Source organism: Rosa chinensis, chromosome 2 (genome assembly GCF_002994745.2).
Source record: "Rosa chinensis cultivar Old Blush chromosome 2, RchiOBHm-V2, whole genome shotgun sequence".
Taxonomy (NCBI): domain Eukaryota; kingdom Viridiplantae; phylum Streptophyta; class Magnoliopsida; order Rosales; family Rosaceae; genus Rosa; species Rosa chinensis.
Genome location: NC_037089.1, coordinates 62,504,974 through 62,519,869, shown reverse-complemented (window position 1 = coordinate 62,519,869; position 14,896 = coordinate 62,504,974). Strand labels below are relative to the sequence as shown.

The window sequence follows — 14,896 nt, the reverse complement described above, 5'->3', positions numbered from 1 at the left end:
GCAATTGATTGCTATACTCATGAAAGATCGAAACACAGATGCAATGGAAGCTATTTACACGTACTCCATGCAAATGTATCATCTACCCTTCACGCAAATAGGAAAGTGAGATCAAGTGACATCTTTGTTCTGTATGTGAATGGTTACACTACTACAAAAACCACATACAAGGACACCAAACAAAGACACATTTTTATCAAAGTGTCCTAGTAACCTTATGAGGATGGGTTAAAAAAAACAGGGACAAAATTTGCGGTCCCGCCGATTTTTCTTGCCAAAAGTTAAACTTCCCGGTTTTTTTTCCCACACAAATTTCGACTTTGGCCTCTATTTTTTCAATTGACCCACCCCTCTCTGTCTCTCTTTCTCTGTCTCTCTCTCTCTCTGTCTCTGTCTCTTCTTCGTTGAATTCAGTCACCACGGATGGGTATTCTCTCTCCTTCTCGATCTGTCTCGAGCTTTCTCCGTTGTCTCTAACGAGGATCCGATCTAAAAGGTTTAACTGGCAGTGGCTTTCTTCTCATCCAAATCAATTTAGATGTGTCAGTGGCTCAATTTATATTCCTTAATTATGTGGATGAGATCTTAGAGGTTTAATTTTGGTTTCATCTCCTCTTCCGCAGATGCCAGACCTAAACCCTCTCATCTGCTTCGCAATGTTGTCATCATCGTCTTTCCCCAAACCTCCGACCTCGCCGCCTACCTTCGACGCCCCCGTAATGCCATTGAAGAGCTCCAGAGCAGCCAGTGCTCCACCGGTCCAAAAGGGTCTGCTCTTGAATTGAATTTGGTTTTGATTCTAATCTGGGTGATGTTGTTTACTTTGGTGTTGATTTTGTTGGCAAAACAGGTTTTTCTGCAGTGATTGGAGTAGTTAAGTCAGGCTTTAATACTTCGTGAATTGAACGGTTGATAAAGATCCTAACAAGAGGAACAAACTAGTTCAAGACTTGAATGATTTAACTGTGGTGTACTTCAATCAGCCATTGAAGCCAAAGAAGATGAATCACAGAGAGGTTAGCAGTGAAGTTCCGATCAAAGATCAGAGTATTGTTTTGTTGTTTTGAAGGATGAGATTAGAGATCTATTGAAGTTATCATCTTTGTTATAAAGTACCTTTAATTGTTTATAGAAATCTATTGGTAGTTTGTTATAAACTCATCCCCAAATTTCAGTTACGTGATTTGAAGGAAGTGAATGAAGAGGTTGCCATGTACAAGGTCAGGTTACTCGATCTTTTCCCCCTCCCCCCCCTAATGGTTTTTTTTTTATATATAATTTGTTTGATATGTTCAGTGTGTATTGATCTTGGATTATAATCATTTTCCTTCCATCAGTTTAAGGATTATGATACCAAGAACTCTGGTATTTTGAAAGAAATCTGCAGAAACTGTCCTGCAGTACAGCCTTCTTTGGTACTTCTTTTTCCTGACTTACTGACCTCCAAATGACCTGAATTTTTGATATGTTTCACTTCTGTTAGTTAACAAAGGATCTGGAAAGTTTCATCGCATTTCGACGTAAAGTGAATGTTCTGTGAATTTTCCAAGTCTGGTCTGTAATTGAGAAAGTTCCAGAATTTTAAATGTTCCTCTGATTTTCTGTTGAGATTTGAACTTCTACTTGAATCATTTAAGTTCTGGTTTTTCTGTATATTGAACTAGACATCCCAATGCTTGTTTGAAAACTAATTCCTTGTCATTTGGATTTGCAATGAATTTTTGGTGAATTTTCGAAGTTGACCATGCTGCTGAGAAAGTATGTGTGGAGATATTCATAGACTGTTAACTCAGTAATTTGACTTGGATTTGACAATCTTATTTCAAATGTCATTTACAATTTTAGGAAAATCTACTCAAGTTTTGCATATTATCACATTTCTTAAAAGGATAAACAGATAAGATGGAAGGCTAGCTGTTTCAGGATTTCCAAAACTAGTATAACTAGAACTAAAGTGTGCCACATTTTTGAATGAGTGATCATCAGCTTTTGGATTGTTCCGATCAATCTTCGTCCTTTATTTTCTGTGAATTTAAGTAATCGCAAGATTTGATTCACTTACTTCTCTGTTTCATATCCTATTGAACTTCTTGTTCACTCTGGCTTGAAGAAGGTTCTTCAACAATGGCTTGCTTGAGGCTAGGATAGGTATGCAGTACCTGTTTGATTCTAAATCCTAGTTTGTATATTTTCTTTTGATAAAGAATTGAATTTTGAAAGCTGCTTGGCTTCCTATTGGACATCTTGCTTACTAAATCCTAATTTGTTGTTCTTTTTCTGACCCACAGACTCCACAGAGGAGACATCACGCCTCCCTTGGTCTGGTTTGAAGTCAACTATGGCCTTCTTCTGCTCTTCAGGAAGATAGGTATATATGCATAATCTTTTGCTTCTTGTAACAAAAGAAAAAGAGAAAACAGAGTTCACATAGATTTTTATTATAGTGAAGGTTAATGTTATCCGTGGGCTGCACAGTCAGATTGCTAATAAAGACACTTTGACTGGGCTCATATTAATTCTTCAAAGCCAAATAACAAGCCAAGCTCTGAAAACTCTGGATCTTTATCCATTTAAAGTGGAAATGTTCCAGGTTTGTTCCCTGATATCAATTATGTTATATGTTTCCTTTTTTTTTCCCGCTTAAGTGTTACACACCCTGTATCTATATTAAATTAGGCTTCTCAGTTGGTTACCATTGATACATGGCCTACAATGGAGAGCCATATCATTTTCCCACAAGATAAAATTATTGGACTAGTGCTTTTTAATCATCAATGTGCATTTCATGCATCTGGCTTCTTTATTTCAAAGCAGCATACTGTACAAGTGTTTCTTTGCAGTAGTTTTGTTTACAGTTGTTATTGAATCTATTCAGTTTACCCAAATTACCCATTTGCTGTTAAGTTAGCCGACATTCTCTCTTGTGAGTATTGTATGAGATATTAATCTCAGTCACTCGGTCACTGAAATATATGGGTGAAATTTAAGTAGCCCATAACTTAAAAACCCTAAATCTGTATAGGAACAAAAACTTGAATATATCCTAACCATCTGGAGTGGAAAGCAGCAGTGGTCTAGGTTTCTTGTTTCTCTTAGGATGAATGGTGTTTTCTAGTCCTCCTGCTGCTGTTGTTTCATGGGTTTTATTTTGTATCTCTTATCCTTTTTGGACCCTTTTGTCCACTTTCTTCTTTGTATCTTCTTTTTCTTATCTCAATAAAATCTTTAAGAAAAAAAAATATTTTGAGCTGGTATGGATTTTTCTATAAGAAAAGCTGCGATGGTTGATGTTTCTGTGCTCTTTCTCAGTCAATGCTATCAATTTTTGTTTCTTAATCCAAGGATTATGGCTTTTCCTATTTTGACAGTTTCTACTGCTAAAAAGCAAAAGGACAATTTGGGTAATGGAATTGATAGGATGAATTTGAAATATATGAAATTAAAGAGGACCACAGTATGACTTTTATGGAACGTCAAGATTAACAGCCGCTTAGTTTTTATATATATTATATATTACGAAACCCTTGCTCTCTTCTTTTTTCTTCCCATTTGATAGTGCATTATTGAAAATGATTCTCTAGCGCTTTGTCTCTAGCTTTTTAACAATAATCTCAAAGTGAGCCTTCATATAGGATTACTTTTTTGTTATTGTTATGTTTTTGCAACATGTGATTTGCATCCTGAACCTTAAATATGAGGGACCATATATTACATTATTAGTTAAATGTATTCATCTTTTAAAGTTTGGGAGGTTTTCGTGCTCAGTACATTTGGCGTTAACATGTTAATGGTTGTTGTCTTGTTGGTCATTCACTTAGAATTTCTCCTTCTCACAACTCTCATGTTTCTATATCTTGCTTTGTTTTTCAGATTACTGATTTGCTTGTTAATATAACGAAGCATGTCTTGAAGCCAAAGCATCAGGTATTGACTGAACGAGCAAAACAAAATCTTCTGAGGAAGTATAACATAGAAGAAAAGCAGGTTAGTTTACTAACTTAATTAAGGAAAAAGTCGGTCTCTGATTTACTTTCTGTAAAGATCATTCAGATATATCGTTAGTCCTTAAAATATATACAAAAATTGTATCTACTCTTGCAATCAAAATTATTAACTTTGTATCTACTCTGGCAATCTCTGATGGTTTCTGATTTAATTGAAACTGTGTTATTCATTCAGAGAAACAATATGCTATCAAATTCTCTGACTGTTTATTTCTATTTTATATCAAACTGCAATTTCCAAATTCCTTCCTGTAGCTCTAGCTCTGTTTTCTTTGTATTAAAGTGACAGGCAATTAACCAAAAAAAAAGTGAGAGGCAAGGTAAACATGGAGCAGCAACATCATCACCATCAGGAACTAAAGCACAGCCTCGCAAGCAGAAAAATGACGAAACATAAATTACTATTGTTGTACAGCTATAACTGGAAGAACCAATGCCTTGAACCAGCTCCAACAACTCCAGCATTTTGCGCAGCTTTTGCTAACCAACTCCAACATTTTGAGCTGCTGAAACTGAAGCAATCAACTAGAGCATTTTGTACAGCGACAACTGGAGCAATCACTCTTTTGAACAAACTCCAGACGAAGCTTTTTCCAAGTCTTATAACTCAACCAGCTAGCTCTTTCAATATACTGCATGCAGCTGCTACTTTTACTATGTTAATAGCTCCAACTAAAGCACCCAGCTTTTTTGTACAGCTAACGTTTATGTAAAATGTATAATAACTCTTTCACTATTTCAATAATATGTAATTATTTCCCTGTTGTATTTTATCGTTCTAATTTATACACAAGAACAAATTCCGCAGCAAGGCGCGGGAAATATTTCTAGTGCATTCCTATGTCCTAGTACAGAAAACAGGACATATGAGAATGTATATTTTGTGTCCTCTTATTGATTTAAGGACTTCATTTTCAAATCTTTGAGGACACAATTTGTGTGTCCTAGAATAGAAAAGAGGACACATATGAGAGTCTATTTTCTGTGTCCTCTTATGGATTTAAGGACTCCATTTTCAGAGTTTTTAGGACACAATTTGTGTGTCCTTGTATAGAAAAAAGGACACATATTAGATAATATGAGGATGCAATTTAAGTGTCCTCTTATGGATATAAGGACACTAAGAATAATGTTTTTAGGACACACAAACTGTGTCCTCGTATAGATAAGAGGACACATTTCCAGTGTCCTTATTTGGGACTTATGATGACTCCCAGATAGAGGACTCTTTTTTAAAGAGTCCTTGTATGTATTTAAGGACACTGTTTCAATGTCCTTAAATCATGTTTTTTTAGTAGTGTTAATAAACTCTTAACTAATTATGGCGTGACATTATATAGCTAACGGAACTGTTTGTAAGTTTGTTGGTCTGCCAAACGATAGACTTGGATTGCACAAAATTTGTAAGCCTTGCCGCAGTATGTTAGAATTCAAAAATGGAAGTGTTTATTATTTATTTATTTTTCAAACCAAGTGGAAATTTTCTTAAATTAAACATCAAAATTAGATCAGTTTCTTGTAACCAAAAAAATGCTGGATCAGTTTCAAGCTTCGTAGCCAACAAACGCATAGAAGAATCCTAGGAACATGCAATTTCCCACGTATAGTTTACAATGGTTGCCAAAAAGTGTGCTGCCTTTTAATCATCTAGAAAACATAAGAAAAACATACCATCTCTAAACGCTGCACCAAAGAGGTAACATCATGCAGCAACCCTTCCGCTCCATCTCGGCAAGTCTAGAATGTGACCTTGAAGTTGGTCAAATGTGATCCTTTGCGTCTGACTAAACCACCACATACTTCCATCCTTGCGCATATCAAAGCTTCAATGCCACTAGGAAATGACCCTCAGCCTTAGCCTCCGCCATAACACTTTCATCCACTACATACCACACTCAAAAAGTCACCATTTTCATTCCATATAACGCAACCCGCTCCTCCAGCTAGTTATAGTCCCTTTATCCATGCTCCATGAGACCATGGCAATCCACATAACCTAGTGGTGGCAATTGCCAGTGGCTAATGCTGTTTAGTTGTCTTAGCTCCTACGCTGAGCTGTAGCAACAACAAACTTGATGGTTAACCTGAGCCATCAATAAACGCACAGCTTGCAACGCTCATATATCTTCTGAGTCCTGCACTTCCAAATTCTTCATAAGCAAAGGCAATGATAGGTATGTTTCCACATAGTTGATGACCTTGATGATGAAAGAAATTTCCCAATTCCTTCCACCAATCTTTGAAAGTAGTATGCCGTTGAATATAAAGTTGTCTGGTATGCAGACCGGCCAGAAGACCTCTGAAAGTCTTCCTTGAAAGAAAAGATGGAGAGTTCTGTACAAGTAACCCAGAATTGGCACTCCCGCTTAGTACCCCTTCAATCAGTTTCCACTTTAGTTTAACATAGACCTTAACTTGTAAATCTTAGTGTCCTTGAAGGTGTGAAGAATCTCTTGCAAAACTAGCAATATGCCGGAAACAAACTTTCCAAAATGAACCTTATGCACTTGGGTAGGACTAATTAGTTTCCTCACTTGGGGACCATAGTCTTCAGATCTACCACTTTAAGGACTAGAGTGGTTAGACTACTTGCCAACTCATGAGGCAATCTACCATATGTAATGAAAGCAATCCAACACTTCGAAGCAAAATCCTAACACGTATAGTAGAACTTATTCCAATTCGGAACACAGCACCAAACTCTCCACCCAGCTATGCAGTCAAATACTCACCTACAAAAGTTTCTGTCACCATTACATGAATTTTTGTACATAGAATAAATTTTGCTACGTAGCAGTATGTACTTGATGATGATGATATGCCACCATATGTGGATGTAATATTTAGTTGTTTGTGGACTCTGTTCTCCATCTGCTCACCATAACAAATCACAATGCAAGAGACAGACAATTAGAGAAGAAAAAACAGTTTCTTTAATTTCAAGTTAAAGAAGTGATAATCAATTAAGTAAAATGGAAATTCTTCGAGCTTCATCAACGGATTTCACCTTCTTCCCAATCTCCAATGCGAAATTCATCCTCTTCATCAACATCTTCAAGTTCATCCCTCTTCAAATAGATGCCCAACTTCTCAAGTGTCAACCAACGATACACCCTGTAACAAGAATCCTGTTTGATGCCACCACTGCACAACAAGTTGAGTTGTTGAAGATCTTGTAAAGGATTCTCGACTTTCAATCGAGCAGCCTCTTCAACCCTCAAAATTTCCTTACGAGCCTGTTCCCTTAGTCGTTTGATTCGGAGCTCCTTATATTTATTCACTGCACAAGTGATAGCAGAAGCAGAACCCTTCTCTTCGTCAAGGCCGCGCTTGATTCAGTGTTCCTTATCTTTATCCACTGCACAAGTGATAGCAGAAGCAGAACCCTTCACTTCGTCAAGGTTTCTGGATGACCTCTTGGCCCCTCCTCCTCTTTTGTTGTTGTTGTTGAGTTGTTGAAGACTTAATGGACTCACTGGACTAATAGGAGACACAGACCTATCCAAACTAGCACAACAAGAAGCTTTCAAGGTTGAAGACCTAGTTTCAGGAAACCGTAATTTCCACTTAGCCTCAAAAACCTTACCAAGATTCTTGGCCATTGCACGCTGTTTTTCTCCATGAGCGTAATACCATAACGCGTTTTGGAAGGTAAGCTTGACATCGGCCACAAAGGCATCAATACTGGAGTAGTTGTCTCTCTCCAACTTGGATTTGACGGTGGACAGATCCATAGGCCTTCGAACCTCCTGAGAATCAGGGATTCGAACAGCCACAGAGCCATGACGGTGATCAATTAGCTCCTGCAAGATCCCGCAACAAAGAAGCTTTTGGGTCTGCTCCAAACCTGTCATCGGCATCAGCTTTTGCTTCTTGGATGATGAAATCGTTGTGTCACCCACATCCTCTCTACGCCTTCTTTTAGAATCGCAACCCATAGCTGCAATTCTGAAGCGCAAAACCCAGAAAGAGACGGATATAACGCAGACACTAAGAGTGATAGAAGAAAACAAATAAGCGAAGCGAGTGCAATTGGAAATCCCTTATGAAACGCAAGACCCACACAGATTTCAGAGGGCGATCTTCTTATTCTCCTCACACTCCGAATTGGAAAAGGAAAGGGTCGGTTGGGCAATATATACTATATAGGGAAAAGGAAAGGGTCGGTTGCCAATACGGCGTCGTGCAACCCTTCAAAAACCATTTTCAATTTTAAAAGATAATAATAATAATAATAATCTATACTATTATTAAGAGAAGATGTGTTATTAGCCAAAACTGATTTTTTTTACCTTTATAACCCTCAAATATCCTTCAAAAACCATTTTCAATTTTAAAAGATGATAATAATAATAATAATCTATACTATTATTAAGAGAAGATGTGTTGTTAGCCAAAACTGATTTTTTTTTTACCTTTATAACCCTCAAATATTAAAATATCATGGATTACATTTTAACATCAGGAATAAAAATGTAAAAAGCAAATAAATAAATAAAAGAAAATAACAATTTCAAACTCTCCACTCTCATAATTATAACTCCCCACTACTCTCACACCCATCGGGTGTGTGGACATTTTCTAGTATATATATAACATATCCAAAATATTAAATACTATTATTAAGAGAAGAGGTGTTGTTAGCGAAAACTGATTTTTTTACCTTTATAACCCTCAAATATTAAAATATCATGGATTATATTTTAACATCAGGGATAAAAATGTAAAAAGCAAAAAAAAAAAATAACTATTTTAAATTCTCCACTCTCAGAATTATAACTCTCCACTACTCTCACACCCATCGGGTGTTTGGACATTTTCTAGTAATAATTTAATAAAGCGTTGGGGAATGGTTTTTTCCTTTCCTTTTGTTTTAAATCTGCTGTATTTATTAATGGGGAGGAGCCAAGTTGGGTCCGTAGGGGGTTTGACGAAAATGCCCCTGCACTCCTCCTTCATTGGGAGCAGCCGTCACCGGAGTCGAGTATAACCCAAGCCAAATCCGGGAGAGCTTGTTTGGCTCGTGAATCTCGGCTATCCATATCCCCTTGTACGGCTCATCGCTTCGTATTGGCCGTCGCTTCTTCTTGACCCTAAATTCTTCTGTTCTGGGTCTGAGCTTTCAGGTATGAAAAAGTGAACTAGAGAAGGATAGAGGTTGAAGATGAAGGTGAGTGGTTTTCGGGGAAGAGAGGGAGGCAAGGTGTTGCATTCTACTTGGCCACTGAGCTTGTCATCAATGTTTATTATTAAGAGAAGATGTGTTATTAGCCAAAACTGATTTTTTTTACCTTTATAACCCTCAAATATCCTTCAAAAACCATTTTCAATTTTAAAAGATAATAATAATAATAATAATCTATACTATTATTAAGAGAAGATGTGTTGTTAGCCAAAACTGATTGTTTTTACCTTTATAACCCTCAAATATTAAAATATCTTGGATTACATTTTAACATCACGAATAAAAATGTAAAAAGCAAATAAATAAATAAAAGAAAATAACAATTTCAAACTCTCCACTCTCATAATTATAACTCCCCACTACTCTCACACCCGTCACACCCATCGGGTGTGTGGACATTTTCTAGTATATATATAACATATCCAAAATGTTAAATACTATTATTAAGATAAGAGGTGTTGTTAGCCAAAACTGATTTTTTTACCTTTATAACCCTCAAATATTAAAATATCATGGATTATATTTTAACATCAGGGATAAAAATGTAAAAAGCAAAAAAAAAAAATAACTATTTCAAATTCTCCACTCTCAGAATTATAACTCCCCACTACTCTCACACCCATCGGGTGTGTGGACATTTTCTAGTAATAATTTAATAAAGCGTTGGGGAATGGTTTTTTCCTTTCCTTTTGTTTTAAATCTGCTGTATTTATTAATGGGGAGGAGCCAAGTTGGGTCCGTGGGGGGTTTGACGAAAATGCCCTTGCACTCCTCCTTCATTGGGAGCAGCCGTCACCGGAGTCGAGTATAACCCAAGCCAAATCCGGGAGCGCTTGTTTGGCTCGTGAATCTCGGCTATCCATATCCCCTTGTACGGCTCATCGCTTCGTATTGGCCGTCGCTTCTTCTTGACCCTAAATTCTTCTGTTCTGGGTCTGAGCTTTCGGGTATGAAAAAGTGAACTAGAGAAGGATAGAGGTTGAAGATGAAGGTGAGTGGTTTTCGGGGAAGAGAGGGAGGCAAGGTGTTGCATTCTACTTGGCCACTGAGCTTGTCATCAATGTCAATCATAATATTACTTCAGGTTTAGGATTTATGCAATTTGATTTTATCTGAGTTGGGTTACCATAGACATTTGCTCATTCTTCGACCTCCTTCAAAACAACTTCATATTCAAATCTGGGTTTTGGATGGTTATTTCAGAACTTATATTCAAACTCCGATCCTACCATGCAATTGGTCAATTGGTGGAGCAACAGGTCGAAACCCGAGTCCATCAAGAAAAAGAGTGAAAGGGGATTGGTCGCAGCTGCTCCTCTTGCTCAGCTCTAAGATATTAGAGTGTTGTCGAGAAACATCGCGGCTGCCGGAAATGGATGAAGAAGATTTGTTTTAACTATTAACGTTGACCGTCAATACACATTTATGAACAATGGACGGGTGGATCACCTAAATGGTTGAGATTGCAGGTTTTTATTATTATTATAGTAGAATCCGTTTCTACGGTGAACCCTGAGGTGATGTCAGTAGTGCAACCACGCTAGACCTCCATTTTCGAGAGGCCACCGCTCTATAGCAAGTGCAAATATATCAAATCAATAATAGTACTAAATGTGCTTTGGTTCGCTTGGTCAATACGGCGTCGTGCAATGTATTAGCTCGTTTCTAAACGCGTTGTTTTCTTTCATTCCCCAAGAAAATGAAATGAAAGGTGGAATATCAATTTTTTATATAATTTGCAGGATAAATCATTCTCCAAAACAAATAATCAGCACATTACTCCAACAAACAAAGTGAGACATATAAAATCAAATTATTACACAAATAAAAGGACCGATATTTGTTCCAAAAATAACATAAAATGAAAAGACTAATTGTCACGTGTGAAGATCGTGTCAAATGATTAGTATATTAAGTATGTAACTTCTTTTAGTGTTACCTTAGATGTCGAACTTGACATCTTTACTAACGCTTCCTTTTGCAGGGGAATACCTTAGAAGTACTAGCTAGACTAAATGCTACTTGGTTGAAGTGCTTTCATATGCGAGGGCCTCGTACCCTATTGTCGCCTTCATGCTAACCCCAGCCAGTACTCGACTAATCATTGCTATATATAGACGTTGTCTCTGAGCATTTCTTGTCTAAGAGCATGATGAAGAGAGACCGGCGGTTCTCAATCTCAATCCTTCCAAGGAGCCTATGTGGGTTTTGATCCGCCAATGTTGTTCTTAGTGTACAGTTCTTTCATCCTTTAACCCTGTTGGGTTAATTAGTACGTCCGTCCTTGGAGCCATATGCTTTGATTGGCATATCCAAAGTGTTTGTTTAGCCAGTCTTGGTCTCATGAGTCTTTCTTGAAGTATCCATTAAATGCAAAGGCAGAGGTCATAGAGTTCTAAGATTACCAATCTCAAACAGATCTCAATATCCTTTCATGGTTTACTTGTGCTTTCATATTGATGATGAAATGGGTCTAATTAAACATCTAGAGAATGTATATAGTACATAGAAACTCGATTGCTTTCTGAGTTGCAGAGCATGCAATTGGTGTTGAGCATTCAAGAAAATGAGATGTATATAGTAATGGGATCATTGTGTTGGAAATCTTCGAAGAAAGAAAAATCACCAAAGTAATGTTTAAGGGTCGTGGTTAAAGACGGTTTGAGTGTCCATAACTTTGTCATCTGGCAACACTCAGAAGACAAGTGCAAATTTTGGACCTTGCTCTTTCTGCCACTGTCGAATGAGCACATCTGAAAATCAAGTGAACTAAATGAGTGCTTGAGAAAACGAAATCAAAGCAGAATTGAAGTTGAAAACAGAAACTGTATGTGAGAATCTGAGGAAAATGAAAGCGTGTAGAAGTGCATACTTTTGATTCTTAAGATCGGACTTTGTATGCTTGGAGGCATCACCAAAGAATAGAATGAAGATGCAGAACTAGTGCTGCTATTTACTCAACTTTACATTGTCTGCAGAGGTTGAAATGTAACAAGTGCTGCCATGAAAAACCAAGGCATATTTGCTAGTTTTTTTCCTAGAAGATAAAATGAAACATCCCCCATTGGAAATTACGGCCTTCTTAGTATAATCTAGCTTAACCAGAACTTCTCTTTGGCTATGAAACAAGTGCCAAAAGGCCAACCAGTTTAATGTATTATACAGCAACTAGAGTGTTGGCTAGGAGGACTTGAACAAAGCATTGAAATACCTTGCGCTTCAACCACACAGACTCAAATCAAAAGGTTGGGAATAAGGAACTAAGGACGTGTACTGTCACAATTCACAAGACACCAAATAGGGCAGGGTTGATAATGATTCTTGGCAAATGCCTGACCTGGGAAATACATCTTCAATAGAGTTCCACTACCACCCCTCTGTCAAGCCTTGGAAGAGAACTCTGGCAAGAGAAAAATATACTCATTAAGTTGAATATTAATAACCTTATTTGACTCTGAAAAACAGAAGACAGCCAAGCTAGACCTCGTTGTTAAAAAATGGAGTCATTGATATAATTAACAAGACACTAACAGTTTGCAAGTATTTGCCTAAAGTTAGAATGAAGCTTCAGGAAAGTAAAACCACAATATTCCATATCGAAACAATGGGATTGAACACTAGCAAGCTGTCAATGAAGTCCTTGCTTTACCAATAAAAACATGCCAGGATAAAAAAGAAATCCTTATTTTCCTCATTTGTTAAAATCAATTGATCCTCCTCAAGTGTATTTAGAATTGCTAACATACTTCTTGCCAGCTTCTACAACACAACCAAGAATCCAGTATGCATGGCTCCTACATAAAGGCATTTTTTATTGAGACATGACTCATGATCAAGGTAGACATCGAACTTCCGTGAAACCAAGATGGAAAGGTAATTTAACTTCTCCACAAGGTCATTAGTAACACAGAGAGGAAATAATTTTTAAAACCAAGATAATTAATTGAAAACCAGTTCCGACTGATCTAAGAAGTAGAAGCAGATAAAGCGATTATAATAGCACATAGACAGGATGTGAAATTGAGAATTCATAACAAGGCAAAGCTGAAAGATGATAGCAAATAATTGTCTGCTTTCAAACATAATACTTCTGTTCTTTAACCATCTCATAAGCTTCTAATGCTATACACCTTCTAAAAACTTAACCAGCTTCAGCATGCCAACTTAAAAGTTAATTGAAAATCTTGATTTCATGGAAACTCTTTATACTAAGGGTGATTTTCTTTTACCAATATCAGTTACCTGTCAGTTCTGATGTACATAGCACAGGTCCACAACAAACAACTTTAAGCCTTCTCTACAGGTAATGAAAACTATTTAGGTGCAAGAAAGATAGTCTAACAAAAAGTTTTTGCTTGCACTGTGAACATTGAAATCCATCAGAAGTGCTTGAAGCCTCTTTATCATCAGCAGAATCACCATATATCCAACAGGTGCAATGCAGACAATACCAGCTACCTTCAGGAAGCTCCTGAAGTTGAAAGCACAAAACAGAAGAAAAAATCTCCAAAACAACACATTCAAAAAAAAACCCTTACAACTAGGCAAAACAAAAGGTTATCTAAGTTTAAAATCTAATTTCCTGGAACTACAGAAATAGAATCACATAGTTCGAAAAGAAATTCAAACAAAAAATCATTAACAGGATAACCTTTTTTTTTTTAATTTCTCATATAACATCACAAGTTCACAACATAGTTTTCCTAGCTTCAAAAGTTCAAAACACAAAATGTAAAGCCACCATGCATTCTGGAGGAAACAGAATTCTGTACACAAGTGAACCAAGAATAAGTTCATTTCCAAGATGTAAACTTTCAGCAGTCTAAATTGAATGCTGTCTATGAAGAAACATTGAAAAGTACGTACCCTCAATACTCAACCAAGTACAGCAAATATTGGAGCACACTAAATACAAAATTTACCTCATGGATCAATGTCAAAATAACCATTATGGTACGGTTTAGCTACTCATTGCAATAAACCAGATGCAATTGTAAAAACAAAATCACTGTACAGACAAGATACCCTTTTCTGGAATCAGTAACCCTACACATTTTCAAGATACAACGACTTGTGAGGAAATTGTACTGTTTCTTTTCTCTTACATGACATATACCAGAAGGTAACTTTTTGTAGTCAAGACCTATTATAGTGAATGATGTCACTATTACTAATATAGGAACATAAGGAAAAAAAAAACTGATTGAAGATTAGTGATATCACTAATCCATTATTGGCCACGTAATTCATCATCATTAATGCTTCCATATAAGCATTTCTCAATGAGTGAATTCAGTGAACTTTGATTAGGCAAATTTTTACCTATATACAGCCAGGGGTGGATCCATATAGAGCCCAGCTTGGGCACTTGCCTAGACTGGATTTTTGATTTTACATTGATTTGGTGTAGGCAAGGGATGTGAAAGTGGCAAAATAGGGCAAAACAAGGTGAATTGGGGAAGAAAATGGCAGAAATTAGACAAAATCAAGGCAGAAACAGGGCAAAACTAAGGCAAAATCTTCATAATTGCCTCCAAAATTTGCAGCTTCTCTCTCATTTTCCTCCCTTCCCTTCCTGCCTTACCTGAAAAAAAATTCTGGATCCGCCCCTGTATACAGCGATAAGCCTATACACAAGTATTTGTAATATCAGGTCTCATGCCAGATATACTTTAGATCAATGCACTTAAAAACACAGTTCATGCCT

The 14,896-nt window shown here is 36.9% G+C and overlaps 2 protein-coding genes and 1 long non-coding RNA gene across 3 annotated transcripts; 2 read left to right on the top strand and 1 right to left on the bottom strand.

Annotated features, from left to right (window-relative positions):
- Nucleotides 1-631: 631 nt before the first annotated feature.
- Nucleotides 632-1,539, top strand: LOC121051538. Its single transcript, XR_005806042.1, has 3 exons — nt 632-768; nt 851-1,016; nt 1,176-1,539. It is a non-coding gene; the product is annotated as an uncharacterized LOC121051538 (long non-coding RNA).
- Nucleotides 1,540-1,744: 205 nt separating this feature from the next.
- LOC112186012 (DNA-directed RNA polymerase V subunit 5A-like) lies at nt 1,745-4,772 on the top strand. The gene is made up of 5 exons (XM_040513526.1): nt 1,745-1,758; nt 2,289-2,368; nt 2,445-2,590; nt 3,871-3,984; nt 4,288-4,772. Exons 1-5 carry the CDS (start codon nt 1,745-1,747, stop codon nt 4,288-4,290), a joined length of 357 nt encoding a protein of 118 aa, XP_040369460.1. The 3' UTR covers nt 4,291-4,772.
- Nucleotides 4,773-6,779: 2,007 nt separating this feature from the next.
- Nucleotides 6,780-8,046, bottom strand: LOC121051428 (transcription factor GTE11-like). The gene is made up of 2 exons (XM_040513788.1): nt 7,012-8,046; nt 6,780-6,875 (listed from the first exon to the last, which is right to left on the bottom strand). Exon 1 carries the CDS (start codon nt 7,940-7,942, stop codon nt 7,340-7,342), a length of 603 nt encoding a protein of 200 aa, XP_040369722.1. The 5' UTR covers nt 7,943-8,046; the 3' UTR covers nt 6,780-6,875; nt 7,012-7,339.
- Nucleotides 8,047-14,896: the final 6,850 nt, after the last annotated feature.